Source organism: Nerophis ophidion, linkage group LG12 (genome assembly GCF_033978795.1).
Source record: "Nerophis ophidion isolate RoL-2023_Sa linkage group LG12, RoL_Noph_v1.0, whole genome shotgun sequence".
Lineage (NCBI taxonomy): Eukaryota > Metazoa > Chordata > Actinopteri > Syngnathiformes > Syngnathidae > Nerophis > Nerophis ophidion.
In genome coordinates, this window is record NC_084622.1 from 10,001,404 (window position 1) to 10,027,171 (window position 25,768).

The window sequence follows — 25,768 nt, forward strand, 5'->3', positions numbered from 1 at the left end:
CAGTCTACACGTGTCTCTTATGTGTAACTAACATCATATTGCAGTCTACACGTATCTCTTATGTGTGGCTACCATCATATTGCAGTCTACACATATTTCTTATGTGTGGCTACCATCAAATTGCAGTCTACACCTATCTCTTATGTGTGGCTACCATCATTTAACAGTCTACACGTATTTCTTATGTGTGGCTACCATCATATTGCAGTCTACACGTATCTCTTATGTGTGGCTACCATCATATTACAGTCTACACGTATATTTTATGTGTGACTACCATCATATTGCAGTCTACACGTATCTTATGTGTGACTACCATCATACTGCAGTCTACACGTATCTCTTATGTGTGGCTACCATCATATTGCAGTCTACACGTATCTCTTATGTGTGGCTACCATCATATTGCAGTCTACACGTATCTCTTATGTGTAACTACCATCATATTGCAGTCTACACGTATCTCTTATGTGTGACTACCATCATATTGCAGTCTACCCGTATTTCTTATGTGTGACTACCATCATATTGCTGTCTACACGTATCTCTTATGTGTGGCTACCATCATATTGCAATCTACACGTATCTCTTATGTGTGACTACCATCATATTGCAGTCTACACGTATCTCTTATGTGTGGCTACCATCATATTGCAGTCTACACGTATCTCTTATGTGTGACTACCATCATATTGCAGTCTACACGTATCTCTTATGTGTGACTACCATCATATTGCAGTCTACACGTATCTCTTATGTGTGGCTACCATCATTTTGCAGTCTACACGTATTTCTTATGTGTGGCTACCATCAAATTGCAGTCTACACCTATCTCTTATGTGTGGCTACCATCATATTGCAGTCTACACGTATTTCTTATGTGTGGCTACCATCATATTGCAGTCTACACGTATCTCTTATGTGTGGCTACCATCATATTGCAGTCTACACGTATCTCTTATGTGTGACTACCATCATATTGCAGTCTACACGTATCTCCTATATGTGGCTACCATCATATTGCAGTCTATACGTATCTCGTATGTGTAACTACCATCATATTGCAGTCTACACGTATCTCTTATGTGTGACTACCATCATATTGCAGTCTACACGTATTTCTTATGGGTGGCTACCATCATATTACAGTCTACACGTATCTCTTATGTGTGACTACCATCATATTGCAGTCTACATGTATCTTATGTGTGACTACCATCATACTGCAGTCTACACGTATCTCTTATGTGTGGCTACCATCATATTGCAGTCTACACGTATCTCTTATGTGTGACTACATCATATAACAGTCTACACATATCTCTTATGTGTGACTACCATCATATTGCAGTCTACACGTATCTCTTATGTGTGACTACCATCATATTGCAGTCTACACGTATCTCTTATGTGTGGCTACCATCATATTGCAGTCTACACGGATCTCTTATGTGTGACTACCATCATATTGCAGTCTACACGTATCTCTTATGTGTGGCTACCATCATATTGCAGTCTACACGGATCTCTAATGTGTGGCTACCATCATATTGCAGTCTACACGTATCTCTTATGTGTGGCTACCATCATATTACAGTCTACACGTATCTTTTATGTGTGACTACCATCATATTGCAGTCTACACGTATCTTATGTGTGACTACCATCATACTGCAGTCTACACGTATCTCTTATGTGTGGCTACCATCATATTGCAGTCTACACGTATCTCTTATGTGTGGCTACCATCATATTGCAGTCTACACGTATCTCTTATGTGTAACTACCATCATATTGCAGTCTACACGTATCTCTTATGTGTGACTACCATCATATTGCAGTCTACACGTATTTCACATCTAGTCTTAGACTTCAATTGGTAAGATCTAGACTTAGACTTAGATTGGTCAAATTTAGATTTAGACTTAGATTGGTCAGATCTAGTCTTAGACTTAGATTGGTCACATCTCGTTTTACACTTAGGTTGGTAAAATCTAATCTTAGACTTAGATAGGTCCCATCTAGTCTTAGCCTTACATTGGTCACATCTCCTCTTAGACATAGACTGGTCACATCTAGTCTTAGACCTAGATTGATTACATCTAGTCATATACTTAGATTGGTAACATCTAGCCTTAGACTCAAATTGGTCACATCCAGCCTTAGACTTCGATTGGTAAGATCTAGACTTAGACTTTGATTGGTAAGATCTAGACTTAGACTTAGATTGGTCAGATCTAGACTTAGACTTAGATTGGTCAGATCTAGACTTGGACTTAGATTGGTCAAATGTAGTCTTAGACTTAGATTGGTCACATCTAGGCTAAGACTTCGATTGGACAGCCCTAGTTTTAGATTTAGATTGGTCAAATCTAGACTTAGACTTATATTGGTATGATCTAGACTTAGACTTAAATTGGTAAGATCTAGACTTAGACTTAGATTGGTCAGATCTAGACTTGGACTTAGATTGGTCAGATGTAGTTTTAGACTTAGATTGGTCACATCTAGGCTAAGACTTCGATTGGACAGATCTAGTTTTAGATTTAGATTGGTCAGATCTAGACTTAGACTTAGATTGGTAAGAGCTAGTCTTAGACTTAGATTGGTCACATCTAGGCTAAGACTTAGATTGGACAGATCTAGTTTTAGATTTAGATTGTTCAGATGTAGTTTTAGACTTGGATTGGTCAGATCTAATCTTAGACTTGGATTGGTCAGCTCTAGTCTCATACTTAGATTGGTTAAATGGACGAATAGTGGACAGAACGGGAATTATACTTCCTGTTCTGAGTATAGAAAAAGTAGAGGCTTGTAATCCGTAAAATAAAGTACATAGCCACGTACTTTATCAGTAATCGGATGCTCAAAAGAGTGTGTGTTTGTTCCTTGTCCCTGTCTCAGGAACTGGGTCTTGTCATAACAGGGACACTCCCGGTCTTCAACAAGACCAAGACTAAAGACGACAGGAACGGCGAGGTACTGTGGCCTAAACTGGTGATCACAGATGGCGTGAAGAGTAGGGGTCGGGTTGATGTATTTATCTCTGTGTCTCTCCCACTGTCTCCCAGCATCAGAACCAGCTCATTCTGGGCGTGATGGGGATCGACGTGTCTCTCAATGACATCAAAAAGCTCACGCCACGTTTCACAGTGAGTCGGACAGAATGATGTTTGCTCCGGTAGACTGCAGGCAACACATGCTTGACATTTATAAACACGGACCGATCAGGGGTGCTGCAAGGACAGCCTAGGATAGGACGGTCTTCATTTACAGCTTTTACCTGCACTAAATCTAGGACAAGGTCATAGAAAAAACTATAAAAAACAACTAAAACATACAAAACAAGTCAACGTAATCGTGGAAGACTATACTATTTCATTGATTATTTATATGTATAATGTATTTTAATTGAATTAGTATTCATTTTAATTATATTTGTACTTTTCATCCATTTTTTTTTTTAATATACCGTATAAAAATGTTATCTCAGGGCGTTCAATCGATCTCAACTGGACTGCTTGGATTGTCTTAGAAGACGTTTCGCCAGTCATCCCAGTAGAATTCTTCAGTTCATGTTCATAGACTTGGACATAGATTGGTCAGATTTAGACTGAGACTTAGATTGGTCACATTTAGTCTTAGACTTTGATTGGTTACATCAAGTCTTAGACTTAGATTGGTCAGATCTATTCATGGACTTAGATTGGTCAGTTCTTGTCTTAGATTTACATTGGTCAGATCTAGTCTCAGACTTAGATTGGTCAGATCTAGTCTTGGACTCAGGATGATCAGATTTAGTCTTAGACTTAGATTGGTCAGATTGAGTCAAAGACTTAGATTGGTCACATCTAGTCTTGGACTTAGATTGGTCAGATCAAGTCTTAGACTTAGATTGGTCAGTTCTATTCATAGACTTAGATTGGTCAGTTCTTGTCTTAAATTTACATTGGTCAGATCTAGTCTCAGACTTAAATTGGTCAGTTATAGTCTTAGACTCAGGATGATCAGATCTAGTCCTAGACTTAGATTGGTCAGATTGAGTCAAATACTCAGCATGATCAGATCTAGTCTTGGACTTAGATTGGTCAGATTGAGTCAAAGACTTAGATTGGTCACATCTAGTCTTAAATTTAGATTGGTCAGATTGAGTCATAGACTTAGATTGGTCACATTTAGTCTTAGTCTTAGATTGGTCAGATCTAGTCTTAGGTTTAGATTGGTCAGATCTAGTCTTAGTCTTAAATTGGTCAGATATTGTCTTTAACTTAGATTGGTCGGATCAGGTTTAAGACACAGGTTGGTCAGATTTAGTCTTAGTCTTAGATTGGTCAGATATAGTCTTGGACTTGAATTGGTCGGATCTAGTCTTGGACTTAGATTGGTCACATCTGGTACTGGACTTAGATTGGTCAGATCTAGTCTTAGATTTTTTATTGTTAAGATGTAGTCTTAGGTTTAGATTGGTCAGATCTAGTCTCAGACTTTTATTGGTCAAATCTAGTCTTAGTCTTAAATTGGTCAGATATTGTGTTTAACTTAGATCTGTCAGATCTAGTTTAAGACACAGGTTGGTCAGATTTAGTCTTAGTCTTAGTTGGTCAGATATAGACTTGGACTTGGATTGGTCGGATCTAGTCTTAGACTTAGATTGGTCACATCTGGTATTGGACTTCGATTGGTCAGATCTAGTCTTAGATTTTCATTGGTCAGATCTAGTCTTAGGTTTAGATTGGTCAGATATAGTCTTACACTTAAATTGGTCAAATCTAGTCTTAGTCTTAAATTGGTCAGATATTGTCTTTAACTTAGATTGGTCAGATCTAGTTTAAGACACAGGTTGTCAGATTTAGTCTTAGTCTTAGATTGGTCACATATAGTCTTGGACTTGGATTGGTCAGATCTAGTCTTAGACTTAGATTGGTCATATCTGGTATTGGATTTAGATTGGTCAGATCTAGTCTTAGATTTTCATTGGTCAGATTTAGTTTTAGGCTTAGATTGGTCAGATTTTGTCGGCAATTTAGATTGGTCGGTTCTAGTTTTCGACTCAGGTTGGTCAGTTTTAGTCTCAGACTTAGATTGGCCGGATCTACTCTTAGACTTAGTTTGGTCACATCAAGTCTAAGTTTTAGATTGGTCACATCAAGTCCAAGTTTTAGATTGGTCACATCTGGTATCAGATCTAGTCTTGGACTTATATTGGTCAGATTTAGTCCCGCGGTTAGTGCCAAAACCCCAAATATTTATACTCCAAAAAACCAGGAGAGGGTTCCAATGCAAACGAGCACAACTAATGTCAAAGCCAACAACAGTTGTTGAAGTGTAATTTCCCCTCATTAGCATTCAGGTATTGGGTGGCAGAGCGATGGCTGTGGATCGATTACTACCAGTCCAAAATAGTTGGAATCCCCCACGTAAGCATTCCATTCAGTTGAAAACAAACATCACAAATGTCATTCTGGTCACCTTCTGTGATCAGACTGTTTTTAACTTCTGTTACTTGTTGGAGGCCAAATTGTACTTTTTTAGGCTGGTTGAAAGGACAGTGTTGTATGTGGGAGACCACTCCTCTTTCGTACCATCTGTCCTCCCAAGACAAACCAAACAGTAGATGCGATCAATTGAACGCCCGGCAATGACCTGGATGAATGAGAACCTTCATCGGTATATATAAATGTTACTTGTGTTCGATTTTATTTTTTATACATTCTATTCTATATATTATTGGTGATATATTTTTTTTTATTTGATATTTTTGTATGTATATTTAATTGTTTCAATGCACTAAAGGCCATCCATCCATCCATCTTCTTCTGCTTATCCGAGGTCAGGTCGCGAAAGCAGCGGCCTAAGCAGGGTTACCCAGACTTCCCTCTCCCCAGCCACTTTGTCCAGCTCTTCTTGGGGGATCCCAAGGAGTTCACAGGCTAGCCGGGAGACATAGTCTACCCAACGTGTCCTGGGTCTTCCCTGTGGCCTCCTACCGGTCTACACGTATCTCTTATGTGTGGCTACCATCATATTGCAGTCTACACGTATCTTTTATGTGTGACTACCATCATATTGCAGTCTACACGTATCTCCTATGTGTGAGTACCATCATATTGCAGTCTACACATATCTCGTATGTGTAACTACCATCATATTGCAGTCTACACGTATCTCTTATGTGTGAATACCATCATATTGCAGTCTACACGGATTTCTTATGTGTGGCTACCATCATATTACAGTCTACACGTATCTCTTATGTGTCACTACCATCATACTGCAGTCTACACGTATCTCTTATGTGTGGTTACCATCATATTGCAGTCTACACGTATCTCTTATGTGTGACTACCATCATATTGCAGTCTACACGTATCTCTTATGTGTGACTACCATCAAATTGCAGTCTACACGTATCTCTTATGTGTGACTACCATCATATTGCAGTCTACACGTATCTCTTATGTGTGGCTACCATCATATTGCAGTCTACACGGATCTCTTATGTGTGACTACCATCATATTGCAGTCTACACGTATCTCTTATGTGTGGCTACCATCATATTGCAGTCTACACGGATCTCTTATGTGTGGCTACCATCATATTGCAGTCTACACGTATCTATTATGTGTGACTACCATCATATTGCAGTCTACACGTATCTCTTATGTGTGGCTACCATCATATTGCAGTCTACACGGATCTCTTATGTGTGGCTACCATCATATTGCAGTCTACACGTATCGCTTCTGTGTGGCTACCATCATATTGCAGTCTACACGTATCTCTTATGTGTGACTACCATCCTTTTGCAGTCTACACGTATCTCTTATGTGTGACTACCATCATATTGCAGTCTACACATATCTCTTATGTGTGGCTACCATCATATTGCAGTCTACACGTATCTCTTATGTGTGACTACCATCATATTGCAGTCTACACGTATCTCTTATGTGTGACTACCATCATATTGCAGTCTACACATATCTCTTATGTTTGGCTACCATCATATTGCAGTCTACACGTATTACTTATGTGTGACTACCATCATATTGCAGTCTACACGTATCTCTTATGTGTGGCTACCAACATATTGCAGTCTACACGTATCTCTTATGTGTGACTACCAAAATATTGCAGTCTACACGTATTACTTATGTGTGACTACCATCATATTGCAGTCTACACATATCTCTTATGTGCGGCTACCATCATATTGCAGTCTACACTTATCTCTTATGTGTGACTACCATCATATTGCAGTCTACACATATTTCTTATGTGTGACTACCATCATATTGCAGTCTACACGTATCTCTTATGTGTGACTACCATCATATTGCAGTCTACACATATCTCTTATGTGTTGCTACCATCATATTGCAGTCTACACGTATCTCTTATGTGTGGCTACCATCATATTGCAGTCTACACGTATCTCTTATGTGTGACAACCATCATATTGCAGTTTACACGTATCTCTTATGTGTGGCTACCATCATATTGCAGTCTACACGTATCTCTTATGTGTGGCTACCATCATATTGCAGTCTACACGTATCTCTTATGTGTGGCTACCATCATATTGCAGTCTACACATATTTCTTATGTGTGACTACCATCATATTGCAGTCTACACATATTTCTTATGTGTGACTACCATCATATTGCAGTCTACACGTATCTCTTATGTGTGACTACCATCATATTGCAGTCTACACGTATCTCTTATGTGTGGCTACCATCATATTGCAGTCTACACTTATCTCTTATGTGTGACTACCATCATATTGCAGTCTACACATATTTCTTATGTGTGACTACCATCATATTGCAGTCTACACGTATCTCTTATGTGTGACTACCATCATATTGCAGTCTACACATATCTCTTATGTGTTGCTACCATCATATTGCAGTCTACACGTATCTCTTATGTGTGGCTACCATCATATTGCAGTCTACACGTATCTCTTATGTGTGACAACCATCATATTGCAGTTTACACGTATCTCTTATGTGTGGCTACCATCATATTGCAGTCTACACGTATCTCTTATGTGTGACCACCAAAATATTGCAGTCTACACGTATTACTTATGTGTGACTACCATCATATTGCAGTCTACACGTATCTCTTATGTGTGACTACCAAAATATTGCAGTCTACACGTATTACTTATGTGTGACTACCATCATATTGCAGTCTACACGTATCTCTTATGTGTGGCTACCATCATATTGCAGTCTACACTTATCTCTTATGTGTGACTACCATCATATTGCAGTCTACACATATTTCTTATGTGTGACTACCATCATATTGCAGTCTACACGTATCTCTTATGTGTTGGTACCATCATATTGCAGTCTACACGTATCTCTTATGTGTGGCTACCATCATATTGCAGTCTACACATATCTCTTATGTGTGACAACCATCATATTGCAGTCTACACGTATCTCTTACGTGTTGCTACCATCATATTGCAGTCTACACATATCTCTTATGTGTGGCTACCATCATATTGCAGTCTACACATATCTCTTATGTGTGGCTACCATCATATTGCAGTCTACACGTATCTCTTATGTGTGGCTACCATCATATTGCAGTCTACACATATTTCTTATGTGTGACTACCATCATATTGCAGTCTACACGTATCTCTTATGTGTGGCTACCATCATATTGCAGTCTACACTTATCTCTTATGTGTGACTACCATCATATTGCAGTCTACACATATTTCTTATGTGTGACTACCATCATATTGCAGTCTACAAATATCTCTTATGTGTGGCTACCATCATATTGCAGTCTACACGTATCTCTTATGTGTGGCTACCATCATATTGCAGTCTACACTTATCTCTTATGTGTGACAACCATCATATTGCAGTCTACACGTATCTCTTATGTGTGACTACCATCATATTGCAGTCTACACATATCTCTTATGTGTGGCTACCATCATATTGCAGTCTACACGTATCTCTTATGTGTGGCTACCATCATATTGCAGTCTACACGTATCTCTTATGTGTGACAACCATCATATTGCAGTCTACACATATTTCTTATGTGTGACTACCATCATATTGCAGTCTACACATATCTCTTATGTGTGGCTACCATCATATTGCAGTCTACACATATCTCTTATGTGTGGCTACCATCATATTGCAGTCTACACGTATCTCTTATGTGTGACAACCATCATATTGCAGTCTACACATATTTCTTATGTGTGACTACCATCATATTGCAGTCTACACGTATCTCTTATGTGTGACTACCATCATATTGCAGTCTACACGTATCTCTTGTGCGTGACTACCATCATATTGCAGTCTACACATATTTCTTATGTGTGACTACCATCATATTGCAGTCTACACGTATCTCTTATGTGTGATTACCATCATATTGCAGTCTACACGTATCTCTTATGTGTGACTACCATCATATTGCAGTCTACAAATATCTCTTATGTGTGACTACCATCATATTGCAGTCTACACGTATCTCTTATGTGTGGCTACCATCATATTGCAGTCTACACGTATCTCTTATGTGTGACTACCATCATATTGCAGTCTACACTAATCTCTTATGTGTGGCTACCATCATATTGCAGTCTACACATATCTCTTATGTGTGGCTACCATCTCCTGGTGGCACTTATCATTACACCATGTACTGAAGATAAAGTTAAGGTACCAATGATTGTCACACACACACACACACACACACAAGGTATGGCCGAATTATTCTCTGCATTTGACCCATCACCTTTCATCACACCCTGGGAGGTGAGGGGAGCAGTGAGCAGCAACGGTGGCCGCGCCCGGGTATAATTTTTTGGCGATTTAACCCCCAATTCCAACCCTTGATGCTGAGTGCCCAGCAGGGAGGTAATGTGTGAGTATATGTACAAAACCCTTGTGTAAAAGGTAAATAAAAACAAAATACAATGATTTGCAAATCTTATTGCCAAAATGTTGCCCCAGGGGCATTTTTACCACGTTGTTACATGGCCTTTCCTTTAAACAACACTCAGTAAATGTTTGGGAACTGAGTAAAACACATTTTTGAAGCTTTTCAGGTGGAATTATTTCCCATTCTTGCTTGATGTACAGCTTAAGTTGTTCAACAGTCTCCGTTGTGGTATTTATTTTTCAATGGGAGACAGGTCTGGACTACAGGCAGGCCAGTCCAGTACCCGGACTGTTTTACTATGAAACCACGCTGTTGTAACACATGGCTTAGTATTGTCTTACTGAAATAAGCAGGGGCGTCCATGATAATATTGCTTGGATGGCAACATATGTTGCTCCAAAACCTGTATGTACCTTTCAGCATTAATGTTGCCTTCACAGATGTGTAAGTTACCTATGCCTTGGCCACTAATACACCCCCATACCATCACAGATGCTGGTTTTTCAACTTTTCACCTATAACAGTGGTTCTTAACCTTGTTGGAGGTACTGAACCACACCAGTTTCATATGCCCATCCAGCGAACCCTTCTTTAGTGAAATATAAAATGTTTTTCAAATTCAACCGTGCATGAACATCACCTTGTTCGAAGAACAAAACCAACACAGTGAATGAAGTCGTAACAAATTACTAACCCGCAAATCCGTTTGGGTTCTGCTGTTGCCGAACCCAACAGCAGAACCCAATAGAACCCAACTTCTCCCAATGACGATAGGGAGAAGTTTTTATGTACACGATGAGTCGGGTGTGGCTTGAGTAGAGGCTCCACCGAACCCCTGAGGCCGACTCATCGAACCCTTAGGGTTCGATCGAACCCTGGTTAAGAACCACTGTCCTATAACGATCCGGATGGTTCTTTTCCTCTTTGGTCCAAAGGACAAAACGGCCACAGTTTCCAAAAAATATTTAAAATGTGGACTCGTCCGGCAACAGAACACTTTTCCACTTTGCATCAGTCCATCTTAGATGAGCTCGGGCCCAGCGAAGCCGGCAGCGTTTCTGGGTGTTGTTGATAAATGACTTTGGCTTTGCATAGTAGAGTTTTAACTTGCACTTATAGAGGTAGCGACCAACTGTAATTACTGCATTTTTCACAACAACCTTTCTTTATACTTGCATAGTATGTATATATTATTAATGTTGTCAATACAAATCTTTATATACCTAGAAAAGGGTGGTCCTAAAGAGGTAGGCATTATTAGGAGGTCTCCAGAAGGTACGAACGACACGAGTGTGTGTGTGTGTGTTTTGATACTTTTTTATCTGCGTTGTATTTCTCCAGTATGGCCTGGGCTCGTTCTTCTCCTCCGTCAGTAAACAGCATAATTATCTTGTTGCAGTTTGCTCTGCTCACGTTGGTCTGGTGGCAAAAACACAAACAACACAAACAAGCAACATTGAAATGATTGGCGTACAATCACGGGTAGGAAATGTATTGAAGTGAAAATTGACACATCATTCATAGCTCGGTTGGTAGAGGGACCGTGCCAGTAAACTTGAGGGTTCCAGTGCCACCCACACTGGTTTAAATGTAACTTAGACATTGGGTTTTGATTACGTAATTGCAATGCGGTGACTTGTCCAGGGTGTACCCCGCCTTCCGCCCGATTATAGCTGAGATAGGCGCCAGCGCCCCCCGCCACCCCAAAAGAGATTAAGCGGTAAAAAATGGACGGATGGATGGACTACGTAAAACGCTTTGAGTCACTAGAGAAAAGCGCTATATAAATATAATTCACTTCACAAGTTAAAAAAAAAAACATTTTACAGCTTGCTAATATATTGATGAAGAATAAAAATGTGAAAATGAGGCGTTAGCCTGCTAATATAACTTGTGTTATTATTGTAAATACTGTATTCACATCACATGGACAAAGATAAGACCTTCTGGTGGAAAGTTCTGTGGTCGGATTAAACAAAAATTGAGCTGTTTAGTCATAAAACCCATCAATTTGTAAGGAGGAGAATCCCAGGAACACTATGCCTACGGTCAAGCATGGTGGTGGGAGTATTATGCTACGGGACTGTTTTGCTGCCAATGGAACTGGTGCTTTACAGAGCTTAAATGGGACAATGAAAAATATTCTTCAGGACAACCTAAAATAATCAGCCTGGAGGTTGGGTCTTGGGCGCGGTTGGGTGTTCAAACAGGACAATGACCCCCAACACACGTCAAAAGTGGTAAAGGAATGGCTAAACCAGGCTAGGATGAAAGTTTTAGAATGGTCTCCCCAATGTCCTGACACAAGCTTCCGGTGGAATTTTTGACCACTCATCTTGACAAAATTAGTGCCGTTCAACTCAAAATCTTGGACTTTTTTCTTCAGCATTGTCAATGCGTTTGAATCAGGAATTCTAAAACCTTAATTTATTTAGCCATTCCTTTACCACTTTTGACGTGTGTTGGGGGTCATTGTCCTGTTGGAACACCCAAGGCATCACAACATTTCAGATTTAAACCGCAGGTCCATCATTCGACTGCCAAAAACGATAGTCCAGGATATCATTCACCCACTACACCAATACCATCAGGGCGCAGGTACAGAACCATCAAATCCCGGAGAGCCCGCCTTAGGAAAAGCTTTAACCCTGCAGCTATAGCCGCCCTTAACAGCAAGCCTGGCCGATCTATCGGACCAGCCTGTAAATGTGTTGGTCATGTATGATGTCTTTTTGTTATTTTTGTTTTGTGAAGTGCAATGCCTATTGTTTAAATGTAAGGCAGTGAAAATGAATTTCCCCAACGAAGACCAATAAATGTAAATGTAAAAAAAAAATATCTAAATTTAAATCTGACTGTACCCAAGACCCAACCTCCGGAGCGTAATACTACCACCACCATGCTCGACAGTAGGATGGTTTTCCTTGGATTAAAGGCCTCACCTTTTCTCATCCAAGTTTCACTGAAATAAGGCGCTTTTGGTTGTCATCCACTGGTACAGCTCAGCTAAATGTGTTGGTTTTCTGACATAGACATTTAAGTAATGACTTTGGGAAGGCCATTCTAAAACCTTCATTCTAGCCTTATTTAGCCATTCCTTTACCACTTTTGACCTGTGGTTGGGGGTCATTGTCCTGTTGGAACACTCAACTGTGCCCAAGACCCAACCTCTGGGCTGATGATTTTAGCTTGTCCTGAAGAATATTTTTCATTGTCCCATTTACTCTCTGTAAAGCACCAGTTCCGTTGGCAGCAAAACAGGCCCAGAGCATAATAATACAGCCACCATGCTTGACGGTATGTCTGGTGTTCCTGGGATTAAAGGCCTCACCTTTTCTAATCCAAGTTTCACTGCAAAAAGGCGCTTTTGGTAGCCATCCATAAGCTTCTGGTTGAATTTTTGACCACTCCTCTTGACAAAATTGGTGCAGTTCAGCTAAATGTGTTGGTTTTCTGACTTGGACTTGTTTCTTCAGCCTTGTCCACACATTTAAGTAATGGCTCTGGGAAAGCCATTCTAAATTCTTCATTCTAGCCTGATTTAGCCATTCCTTTACCACTTTTGACCTCTGGTTGGGGTCATTGTCCTGTTGGAACACCAGACTGTGCCCAAGACCCAACCTCTGGCCTGATAATTTTAGCTTGTGCTGAAGAATTTGGAGGTAAGGCTCCTTTTTGATTGTCCTATTTACTCTCGGTAAAGCACCAGTTCCGTTGGCAGCAAAACAGGCCCGGGGCATAATACTCGCACCACCATGCTTGACGGTAGGCATGGTTTTCCTGGGATTAAAGGTCTCCTCCAAGTTTCACTGCAATAGGGCACTTTTTGTAGCCATCCACATGCTTCTGGTTGAATTTTTGACCACTCCTCCTGATGAAATTGGTGCAGTTCAGCAAAATTTTGTATTTTTCTGACTCAGACCCATAGTAAATTCATAAAAGATCCAAACTTCATAAATGTGTTGTTTTTTGTGTGACCACCAAGTATGTGCTCCAATCCAAAAAAATAGAGTTGTGTAAATGATTGGCAGCTCAAGACAGCCATGACATTATGTCGTGTAACTAGAAGAAAGTCCACCAGATGGCAGCAGAGGACAATACAATTTGCCACATAGCTTGTAAAAACACTTCTGTGTTATATTACCAAAAACAAAGTGTACATAAAATAACTACCAAGCGGCCTATACATGGTCGCTTGTATTTTAAGCCATCATGCACACATTAATAATGCAACATAGTCAAATAATGACAACATTTTACCGCTGAGAGCTGCTCGAAGGCAAACTCGAACCCCTTTGTGTAGTTTGTGATTCCCTTCGCCGTGATGTTCTGCACCGCGTCCTTCAGCAGCTTCTTGTTCCTCACGTTGGCTTGGACCAGGTGGTCGAAACACGCCGTTTTCTTCACCCTGGTGTTGAACTGTGACAAAAAAAACCGACTTGAACACAAGTAGCCAAACAAAGAACCGCGTGGAATAAGAGAATGAACAATACCGGCGCCATAAATGACCACATGTGCGAGGTATGGGGTATACACACACATACATACACACACAAACACACACACACACACACACACACACACACACACACACACACACTCATACACTCGCACCTGGCCTTGGCTGTTATGAGCCCGTGGAAAAAAGACATATTCATCAACGCCCCGCTAATTGCTTCACATCCTTGGAGCGGCAACGAAACAGTATCCAAGGAAACAAGATTCAAGCTATAAGAACAAGGTTACAGAGCGACTAGGGTTGTCCTGATACCGATATTTTTGTACCGGTACTGGTACCAAAATGTATTTCCATACTTTTTCTGAATAAAGGGAACCACAAAAAATGGCATTATTGGCTTAATTTTAACAAAATGAAATGTATGTTTATTTTTGCAATTTAGTCCTTAAATAAAATAGTAAACATACTAAAAAACATGTCTTTTAGTAGTAAGTAAACAAACATAAACTCCTAATTAGTCTTCTGACATATGCAGTGACATATTGTGTCATTTATCCACCTATTATTTTGTCAACATTATGAGGGACAAACTGTAAAAAAAAGGAATATTAATCCACTTGTTCATTTACTATTACTATTTGCGTATTTTCTATTTTAACATTTACTATCCACACTTCTGTTACATTAATTTTGGATGATACCACCCAATTGGGTATCGATTCGATACCAAGTCGTTACAGTATCATACATTGGTCAACTTGTCTTTTAGTAGTAAGTAAACAAGCAAAGATTCCTAATGAGTCTGCTGACGTATGCAGTAACATATCGTGTCTTTTATCTACCCATTTTGTCAAATTTGTTAAGGACAAACTGTAAAAAAACATTACTAATCCACTTGTTCATTTACTCTTAATATCTGCTTATTTTCTCTATTAACATGTTCCATCTACACTTCTGTTAAATTGTAATAATCACTTATTCTTCTCTTCTTTGATACTTCACACAAGTTTTGGATGATACCACCAAATTGGGTATCGATCCGATACCAAGTCATTACAGTATCATACATTGGTCAGCTTGTCTTTTAGTAGTAAGTAGACAAACAAAAACTCCTAATTAGTCTGCTGACATATGCAGTAACATATTGTGTCATTTACACACCTATTTTGTCATATTTATTAAGGACAAACTGTAAAAAAATAATTATTAATCCACTTGTTCATTTATTGTTAATATTTGCATATTTTCTATTTCAACATGTTCAATCTACACTTCTTTTAAAATGTAATAATCACTTATTCTTCTCTTCTTTGATACTTTACATTAACTTTGGATGATACCACCCAATTGGGTATCGATTCGATACCAAGTCGTTACAGGATCATACATTGGTCAACTTGTCTTTTAGTAGTAAGTAAACAAACAAAAACTCCTAATTTCGCTGCTGACGTATGCAGTAACATATTGTGTTTTGTCAAATTTATTAAGGACAAACTGTAAAAAATAATTATTAATCCACTTGTTCATTTACTGTTAATATCTGCTTATTTTCTCTATTAACATGTTCTATCTACACTTCTGTTAAAATGCCATAATCACTTATTCTTCTCTTCTTTGATACTTTACATTCGTTTTGGACGATACCACAAAATAGGATATCGATCCGATACCAAGTAGGGATCATACATTGGTCATATTCAAAGTCCTCATGAGCCCAGGGACGTATTTACTGAGTTTATAAACGTATTGTAACTTTTTTCTTCCAATGAAAAAAGATATTGTGATGCTGAAAAATATCGATGATATACGCTTGTCTACTTGGTATCATTACAATGGATGTCAAGTGTAAATCCACCCATGGCATTTGTTTACATTGAAAAGCCCGAGCTTGTTGTTAAAGGTAAGCTATTGTATCCTCCTACGGTGTGAAGTGAAGCATTTTTAGCTATTCCTCGTCCTCCAGTGATAATGACACTTGTACGAAACTTAATTTGTCGCCATGGACGCCAGGATTAGACGTGTCTTATAGCACCTTTTCAGAGTTACAACTTCACCTTTATCTTTACTTTTTAAGCCAAAATACGTCCATTTTCCCTTTCGTGTCTGTAAGTACTCTGTGTGTGTGAGCTGCTGAACATGCTCCTTTGCTCCTAAAACCAGCAATGTTGTGACCTGATGATGCACTGTCATGCCTGTTAAAAAAAAAAAGGTGGGCGGGAACCAGTACTTTTTTATAGGTGGTATAGTACTGAATGATTCATTTCTATCGCGATACATTACTATTCCCGGTAAACCGTACAACCCTAGGAGCAACACACCATTTTTTTGTGGGAATGTCTTTTTCACACCCCATGTCGTTCATACACTATATTGCCAAAATTATTGGGCCACTTGCCTTTACTCGCATATGAACTTGAAGTGCTGTCCCATGGAATGGTCTAAAATGTTTTGGTAAAGTTTATTTCCCTTGAACTAAGGGACAGATAGTGCGTCATGAGATATACATTGATTCAAAGCTGCAAGCAGCAATGGACGGGACTGCTTGGGCTGCTGCCCCCGTGACCCAAGCCCGGACAAGCAGTAGAAGATGGATGGATGGATTATTACACATCAGTCTCATAGTAATAACAGTTGTAAAGTGGCCTGGGTATTTTATAAGGACGCATTGGTGCCGGCATTTTGAGACTCTAATGCAGTGGTCGGGAACATTTTTGGCTGAGAGAGCCATCAAAGCCAAATATTTTAAAGTGTATTACCGTGAGACCCATATAATATTTTTTAACACTGAAAAGTAAGTAAGACCAACATTTTTAGAGTATTCCAAGTCTTATTTTTGTTTTATAACATTTTTATTCTGAAGCTAACCAATAATAAATAAAATACTTCATACCAATGATGCGACTTCTTGAACAGGTGTGGTAGAAAACGGATGGATGGATTAAAATGCATGAGAATGTTTTATATTTTCAACGTTATTTTTAATACTTATTACCAGCGGAATTAGAGAAAAATATGTGTCTAAGGGCCGGTTTATCTGATTTTTAGGAACACTAATACAAAAACTCACAATAATGTCTGATTGAGTGCTAAAAAAGTTATGAGACACTGTCTTAAAAAAACCGAATGGTATTTTACATTTTTTTAACTGAACGAGGCACCCAGAATGTACATGAAAATAAAGTATGTGGGATTTAAAATATAAACTATGAACGATAAAACAGTGAATATTGACAACATATGAACGTCACACCACCTCTCCATCGACATATTTTACAATCAAACAATGCAACAAAAATGCAACAAACACAGCGAAATATGAAAGTGAAGGGTAAAAAAACCCACTTACAATCTGATACACCACTAAGCTTTAGAACTTTGTTGTAAAAAAGGCTTCCCGCTTCTGTCCCTGACACCCGCATTTCAGGTTGACTGCTCTGGAAACACTGTGGAAACGCTCACCACCCACACTGCTTGGTGCCTCGTCTGAGCTGCCGTGACTTAGATTACCACAGTAACAAATTAGATTAGCATAGTAACTAATTAGATTACCATAGTAACTAGTGTATCATGCAAAAGAGCAGATTTCAACCTTCGAAATACTTTGTATAGTTCAAAACTCACGGTAATTTGAAAACATCACTGCACACCCTAATGGCAGCTATAATTTCCATTTTGAAGATCTAAAAAAATTATTTGGGAACGTCCAACGGGCCTGATTGAAAAGCATAACGGGCCACAGGTCTGGTGTTAAGCAATGTCAGCTGAGATGTATCAGAGAGCCAGATGCAGTCATCAAAAGAGCCACATCTGGCTCTAGAGCCATAGGTTCCCTACCCCTGCTCTAATGCATGGTGAATGGAATGCAGCTGTCGTATTGAAGTGGGAATAGCAAACCTCCTGTTGATTTTAGTTGGGGGTGGTCACTGTATGAAATATAGGTCTCCGTGAGACCTACATTGAAGTTTTTGTTTCATGTGTGTATGACAGTCCTACCGTGAGTTAGAAGCAGTTTTGTTTGAGCAGGAAGCCGCCATTTTGTGACAGCAGTAGCACAACAGCACCAGCGCACCGGTTCTTTGCAGGCTCATTAAATCAGAACCGGGGTAGTAATTAAAATTAATTCATCAACTTTTAATCAGAAGATTTCAATCTTTTTTTCTGTGTTTATTGGAAGCCGAAACGACAAACGGCCTCAGAGGAGATAATGTTGGAAAAAAAGCGATTTTTTTTTTTTGCCAACTTTTGAATTGAAGTGGGAATTGCAAACTTTCTGTTGATTTTAGCCGGGGGGTGTCAATGTATGAAATATAGGTCTAACTGAGACCTACATATAAGTTTTCGTTTCATGTTTCTACAAGATTCCTACTGGAAGTTGGATACAGTTTTTTTTGTTTTCTTCTTAGGGGGCGCTAGAGCGCAATTTTGAATTTTTTTTTTTCTTAGATCACAATTTTTGCCAGTCCTGATGTGTGTCAAATTTGATGAGTTTTGAAGCATGTTAAGCGGGTTAAATTACAGCTCGAAAAGGCGGCTCATATAATAATAATAATAATGATAATAATGACAATAATAATAATAATAATAAAACGTTAGAAATTCAATAGAGATGTCCCAAAGAGATATCTGTCCCTAATTATGAGGACTTAAAGGAAACTATATAAGCTCAAATATACCTACAAATGAGGCATAATGATGCAATTGATTGACTATTGATACTTTTATTAGTAGATTGCACGGTTCAGTACATATTCCGTACAATTGACCACTAAATGGTAACACCCGAATAAGTTTTTCAACTTGTTTAAGTCGGGGTCCACGTTAATCAATTAATGGTAAAACGTACATACAGCTAGCCTAAATAGCATTTTAGCATCGATTAGCTTGCAGTCATGCAGCGACCAAATATGCCTGATCAGCACTCCACACAAGTCAATAACATCAACAAAACTCACCTTTGTGCATTCACGCACAACGTTAAAAGTTTGGTGGACAAAATGAGACAGAAAAAGAAGTGGCATAAAACCCGTCTTAGAAAGTCGGAGAAAGTTATACATGTAAACAAACGACTTTGAGTTCAAGGACCGCCAAAATTAGTAGGACAAAACGGCGCTCACCAAATTCTTGAATCAGTGTAGCATGTTTAATATAAATAGTGTGCTTTATAACAATTAAGGAGGTTTTTGTCATGTTTGTCCTCTACAGAAACCATATTAAAACAAAAAAATATGTTTTTTTCCCCTCATCTTTTTCCATTTTTCATATATTTTTGAAAAAGCTCCAGAGAGCCACTAGGGCGGCGCTAAAGAGCCGCATCCAGAGCCGCGGGTTGCCAACCCCCGCACTATGCGCTTCAGCATCCGCTGACCCCCTCTCTGTCAGTTTACGTGTGCCTACCGCTTGGTGGCTGAGTTGCTGTTGTTCCCAAAACTCTTCACTTTTCTCATGATAAAGTCGACGTTGGAATATTTAGAAGCAAGGACATTTCAAGACTGGATTTGTTGCACAGGTGGGATCCTATGACAGTTCCACGCTGGAAATCACTGAGAGCGGCCCATTCTTTCACAAATGTAGTTGGGAAAGGGCATGTTCACCACTGTGTTACATCATCTTTTCTTTTAACAACACTCAATAAACGTTTGGGAACTGAGGAAATTAATTGTTGAAGCTTTGAAAGTGGAATTCTTTCCCATTCTTGTTTTATGTAGAGCTTCAGTCGTTCAACAGTCCGGGGTTTCCGCTGTCGTATTTTATGCTTCATAATACGCCACACATTTTCGATGGGAGACAGGTCTGGACTGCAGGCGGGCCAGGAAAGTACCCGCACTCTTTTTTTTTTTTTTACGAAGCCACGCTGTTGTAACACATGCTGAATGTGGTTTGGCATTGTCTTGCTGAAATAAGCAGGGGCGTCCATGAAAAAGACGGCGCTTAGATGGCAGCATATGTTGTTCCAAAACCTGTAGTGCCTTTCAGCATTAATTGTGCCTTCACAGATGTGTAAGTTACCCATGCCTTGGGCACTAATGCACCCCCATACCATCACAAATGCTGGCTTTTGAACTTTGCGTCGATAACAGTCTGGATGGTTCGCTTCCCCTTTGGTCCGGATGACACGATGTCGAATATTTCCAAAAGAATTTGAAATGTGGATTCATCAGACCACAGAACACTTTTCAACTTTGCATCAGTCCATCTTAGATGATTTTGTTCCCAGAGAAGCTGGCGGTTTTTCTGGATGTTGTTGATAAATGGCTTTTGCTTTGCATAGTAGAGCTTTAACTTGCACTTACAGATGTAGCGACAAACTGTATTTAGTGGCAGTGGTTTTCTGAAGTATTCCTGAGCCCATGTGGTGATATCCTTTAGATATTGATGTTGGTTTTTGATACAGTGCTGTCTGAGGGATCAAAGGTCACGGTCATTCAATGTTGGTTTCCGGCCGTGCCGCTTAAGTGGAGTGATTTCTCCAGATTCTCTGTAGCTTTTGATGGTATTATGGACCGTAAATGTTGAAATCCCTAAATTTCTTGCAATTGCACTTTGAGAAAAGTTGTTCTTAAACTGTTTGACTATTTGCTCACGCAGTTGTGGACAAAGGGGTGTACCTCGCCCCCTCCTTTCTTGTGAAAGACTGAGCATTTTTTGGGAAGCTGTTTTTAAACCCAATCATGGCACCCACCTGTTCCCAATTAGCCCGCACACCTGTGGGATGTTCCAAATAAGTGTTTGATGAGCATTCCTCAACTTTATCAGTACTTATTGCCACCTTTCCCAACTTCTTTGTCACATGTTGCTGGCATCATATTCTAAAGTTAATGATTATTTGCAAAAAATAAAAAATGTTTATCAGTTTGAACATTTAAATATGTTGTCTTTGTAGCATATTCAACTGAATATGGGTTGAAAAGGATTTGCAAATCATTGTATTTTGTTTATATTTACATCTAACACAATTTCCTAACTCATATGGAAACGAGGTTTGTATTAAAAGTGCAAAATCATGCTGAAAAAGGGGGAGTCGGTAAAGCGGAACAAATCTAAGTAATCACAGTTTCTCGGAGAGTCTCCAAACAAACTCGTCCACACTACAAGCCGGGGATTGCAAAAATGACCCCTGGCCTGTGTGGGTGTGTGTGCGTGTGCATTTCCACCGGGGCCTCGTCAGCCTTGAAGCTCCTTCTCCTTTGACAATAGCAGACAAACAACATCTCTGTTCGACCGCCAGGCAATGATCAGAAGGCGTGGAATCAAGGTGACGGCAAATAGACGAGCAGGAGCACACTCCTGGCGTACACCCGGACACAAAGGAGGTGGACATAATGGCCCAGGAAACCTCCTTTTGTCACAGCATCCATTAAATAAGCAGCGAGGCGGAGATGTTTGTATGGAGCCAGAGACTCTATGTGTGCATAGAGAATATGATAGTCGGACATAGTGTGTGTGTCACCTTCTATGACAGGCCTGGGCGCTTATTTTGACTTGGGGGGGGGCATATTTAGAGAAAAAAAATGTGTCAGGGGGGCCGGTATATATCTATTTTTAGGAACACTAATACACTGCAAAAACTGAAATCTACAAACCCCGTTTCCATATGACTTGGGAAATTGTGTTAGATGTCAATATAAACAGAATACTGTCACACTTGGACTAGGGCAGTGGTCGGGAACCTTTTTGCCTGAGAGAGCCGAAAAGCCAAATATTTTAAAATGTATTTCCGCAAGAGCCATATAATATATTTTTTTAACACTGAACACAACTAAACGCATGCATTTTTAAGTAAGACCAACATTTCTAGAGTATAATAAGTCTCTTATTCTTTGTAATAACATTGTTATTCTGAAGCTAACTGTGGAGGGGGCGTGGCCTGCGGGCCTGAAGCGACAGGTGCGTAGAAGGCCCACCTGGGCCTTGTTATCTATTCACCTGTCGCTCTGTTATAAACAGCAGCCAGGAGGAGAGATGGGGTTGGGGCTGGAAATACAATTGCTGGAAAACAACTGAGAGACTTATTGAAAAATAAAACAATATTGTAACCCTTAAACAGGCTCTCATGTCGGTGCTTGGGGGTCTGAAGAACCCCCAGGAGGGCAAGCCCCACACTAACCAATAATAACTAAATAACTTCTTACCATTAATGCAACTTCATGCACGGATGGATGGATTAAAAATGCATGAGAATGTTTAATATTTTGAACATTATTTTTAACACTGTGATTACAAGTGAAATTATTCATTACTTATCGTTTTAAGCAACATCAGCTCAGATTTATTCAAGAGCCAGATGCAGTCATCAAAAGAGCCATATCTGGCTCCCGAGCCATAGGTTCCCTACTCCTGGACTATGGGATAGTTTGTTTCTCTGATGCAAAGGAAAATTTGCACGAGCCAGACGTGAATGCAGGTACATTTTTATTTAATAAATGGTAAATGGTAAATGGGTTGTACTTGTATAGCGCTTTTGTACCCCTTTTTTAAGGAGCCCAAAGCGCTTTGACAGTATTTCCACATTTGCCCTTTCACACACACATTAACACACACATTCACACACTGATAATCTAGAAAACTAAAAAAAGGCAAACAAAGGGCGCGCACAAAGGCGGAGAACAAACTTGACTAATGATAAAACAAAAGACTAGTACAAAGGCTACAAACTATAAACATGAACAAAAACACTTGCACTGTGGCATGAATAGCAAAACTTACGTGGTTAGGAAAAAAACGAACAGCATGGAATGGCATGAAGGAGTTGAGGTATACATGGGTAAAGTGGGAAGTTGCCAGGCCGACTGCCTGGTAACTCTGGCTTAAATACTAGCTATGGAAATTAAAGAGAAACAAAGAAAAGAAGGAAGTGCAAAAGCAAGAACTGAACGTCCAAAAAACAAAACATAACATGACCAAATAAATACATGATTTTCTGGCCGTGACAAATACAATGATTTGCAAATCATTTTCAACCCATATTCAGTTGAATATGCTACAAGGACAACATGTTTGATGTTCAAACTGATAAAAACATTTTTTTTTTAAATAATCATTAACTTTAGAATCTGATGCCAGCAACACGTGACAAAGAAGTTGGGAAAGGTGGCAATAAATACTGATAAAGTTGAGGAATGCTCATCAAACACTTTTTTGGAACATTCCACAGCTGTGCAGGCTAATTGGGAACAGGTGGGTGCCATGATTGGGTAAAAAAGCAGTTTCCATGGAATGCTCAGTCATTCACAAACAATGATGGGGCAAGGGTCCCCATATTGTCTACACATTCGTTAGAAAATTGTCAAACCATTTAAGATCAACATTTCTCAACCAAGGAATTTAGGGATTTCACCATCTAGGGTCCGTAATATCATTAAAACGTTCAGAGAATCTGGATATATCACTGCAAGTAAGCTGCAAGGCCGAAAACCGACATTGAATGCCCGTGACCTTGGATCCCTCAGGCAGTACTGCATCAAAAAGCGACATCAGTGTGTAAAGGATATCACCACATGGGCTCAGGAACACTTCAGAAAACAGTCAATCAAATAGACTGCAACGACAAGATACTTAACATTGGAACTGGTAAACTTTTTTTCAAATATGAGCTCATTTTGGAATTTGATGCCTGCGACCTGTGGAGCGGTATAGCTCGGTTGGTAGAGTGGCCGTGCCAGCAACTTGAGGGTTGCAGGTTCGATTCCCGCTTCCGCCATCCTAGTCACTGCCGTTGTGTCCTTGGGCAAGACACTTTACCCACCTGCCCCCAGTGCCACCCACACTGGTTTAAATGGAACTTAGATATTGGGTTCCACTATGTAAAGCGCTTTGAGTCACTAAAGAAAAGCGCTATATAAATATAATTCACTTCACTTCACTTCACCTGTTTCGAAAAAACTGGCACAAGTGGCAAAAAGACTGAAAAAGTCAAGGAACGCTCATCAAACACTTATTTGGAACATTCCACGGGTGAACAGGCTAATTATGAACAGGTGGGTGCCATGATTGGGTATAGAAGCAGCTTCCATGAAATGCTCAGTCATTCACAAACAATTATGGGGCGAGGGTCCCCACTTTGTCTACAAATTCGCGAGAAAATTGTCAATCCGTTTAAGATCAACATTTCTCAACCAAGGAATTTAGGGATTTCACCATCTACGGTCCGTAATATCATCAAAACGTTCAGAGAATCTGGATATATCACTGCAAGTAAGCGGCAAAGCCGAAAACCAACATTGAATGCCCGTGACCTTGGATCCCTCAGGCGGTACTGCATCAAAAAGCGACATCAGTGTGTAAATGATATCACCACATGGGCTCAGGAACACTTCAGAAAACCACTGTCACTAAATACAGTTTGTCGCTACATCTGTAAGTGCAAGTTAAAGCTCTACTATGCAAAGCGAAAGCCTGTCGTCACGTCTGCAATTCCCTCATTCAAACAGCGTGCCTTTTACGCACACACAAGTGAATGCAAGTCATACTTGGTCAACAGCCATACAGGTCACACCGAGGGTGGCCGTATAAACATTTTTAACACTGTTACAAGTATGCGCCACACTGTGAACCCCCACCGAACAGGAATGACAAACACATTTTGCACCGTAACACAACATAAACACAACAGAACAAATACCTGGAAGCCCTTGCAGCACTAACTCTTCCAGGACGCTACAAAATACACCAAACCCAACCCCGACCAAAACCCCACCGACCTAACCCTATTGAACATTAATTGATTACATTGTTTGACTGATTTTTTATTAATTATCTATTTAGTGACACATTTATGAATGTTTTCATCACGTTTTAAATAACATTTATTTTATTAATTTAATTTGTGTTGAATTATTTATTGAACATTATGTTAATTCGATAAATTAAATATGTGCTTAAATAATGTTTTACGGATTTATTACCATTATTATTTTTTTGTATCTATTTAGTCACCAATATATTCATATTGGCGACAGTTAATTTATGAATATATCACATTTTAAGTTGGATTTTATGTTGGTAAGATTTTATAACAAACATTAGAATCATAAGTACTGCAGAAATTAAACTTAGAATTCCCTTAGAGGAGTCAGTGTGCAGCTTGTAAAGCAGTACTGAGTTATTATCCACTGAAAATTACTCATGTAAATAATTACTACATATTCAAAAAGCGGGCAACACCCGTGATTAGCAATGTTTTGAATCTGTGTGTAATTCCTTTTCCATTTAAAAGTGAATTAGTGAATTATATTTATATAGCGCTTTTCTCAAATGACTCAAAGCGTTTTACATTGTAAAACCCAATATCTAAGTTACATTTACAAACCCCGTTTCCATATGAGTTGGGAAATTGTGTTCGATGTAAATACAAACGGAATACAATGATTTG

At 39.4% G+C, this 25,768-nt stretch overlaps 1 protein-coding gene across 2 annotated transcripts in view; it reads right to left on the reverse strand.

Annotated features, from left to right (window-relative positions):
- Window positions 1-25,768, reverse strand: part of LOC133562944 (voltage-dependent calcium channel subunit alpha-2/delta-1) — a 311,591-nt gene that overhangs the window by 111,727 nt on the left and 174,096 nt on the right. For both annotated transcript variants that reach the window (XM_061916789.1, XM_061916788.1), the window contains exons 11-12: window positions 14,202-14,360; window positions 11,256-11,360 (exon numbers count right to left, since the gene is read on the reverse strand). In XM_061916789.1, coding sequence (XP_061772773.1) covers window positions 11,256-11,360; window positions 14,202-14,360 — 264 coding nt within the window. The remainder of the gene's footprint in view (window positions 1-11,255; window positions 11,361-14,201; window positions 14,361-25,768) is intronic.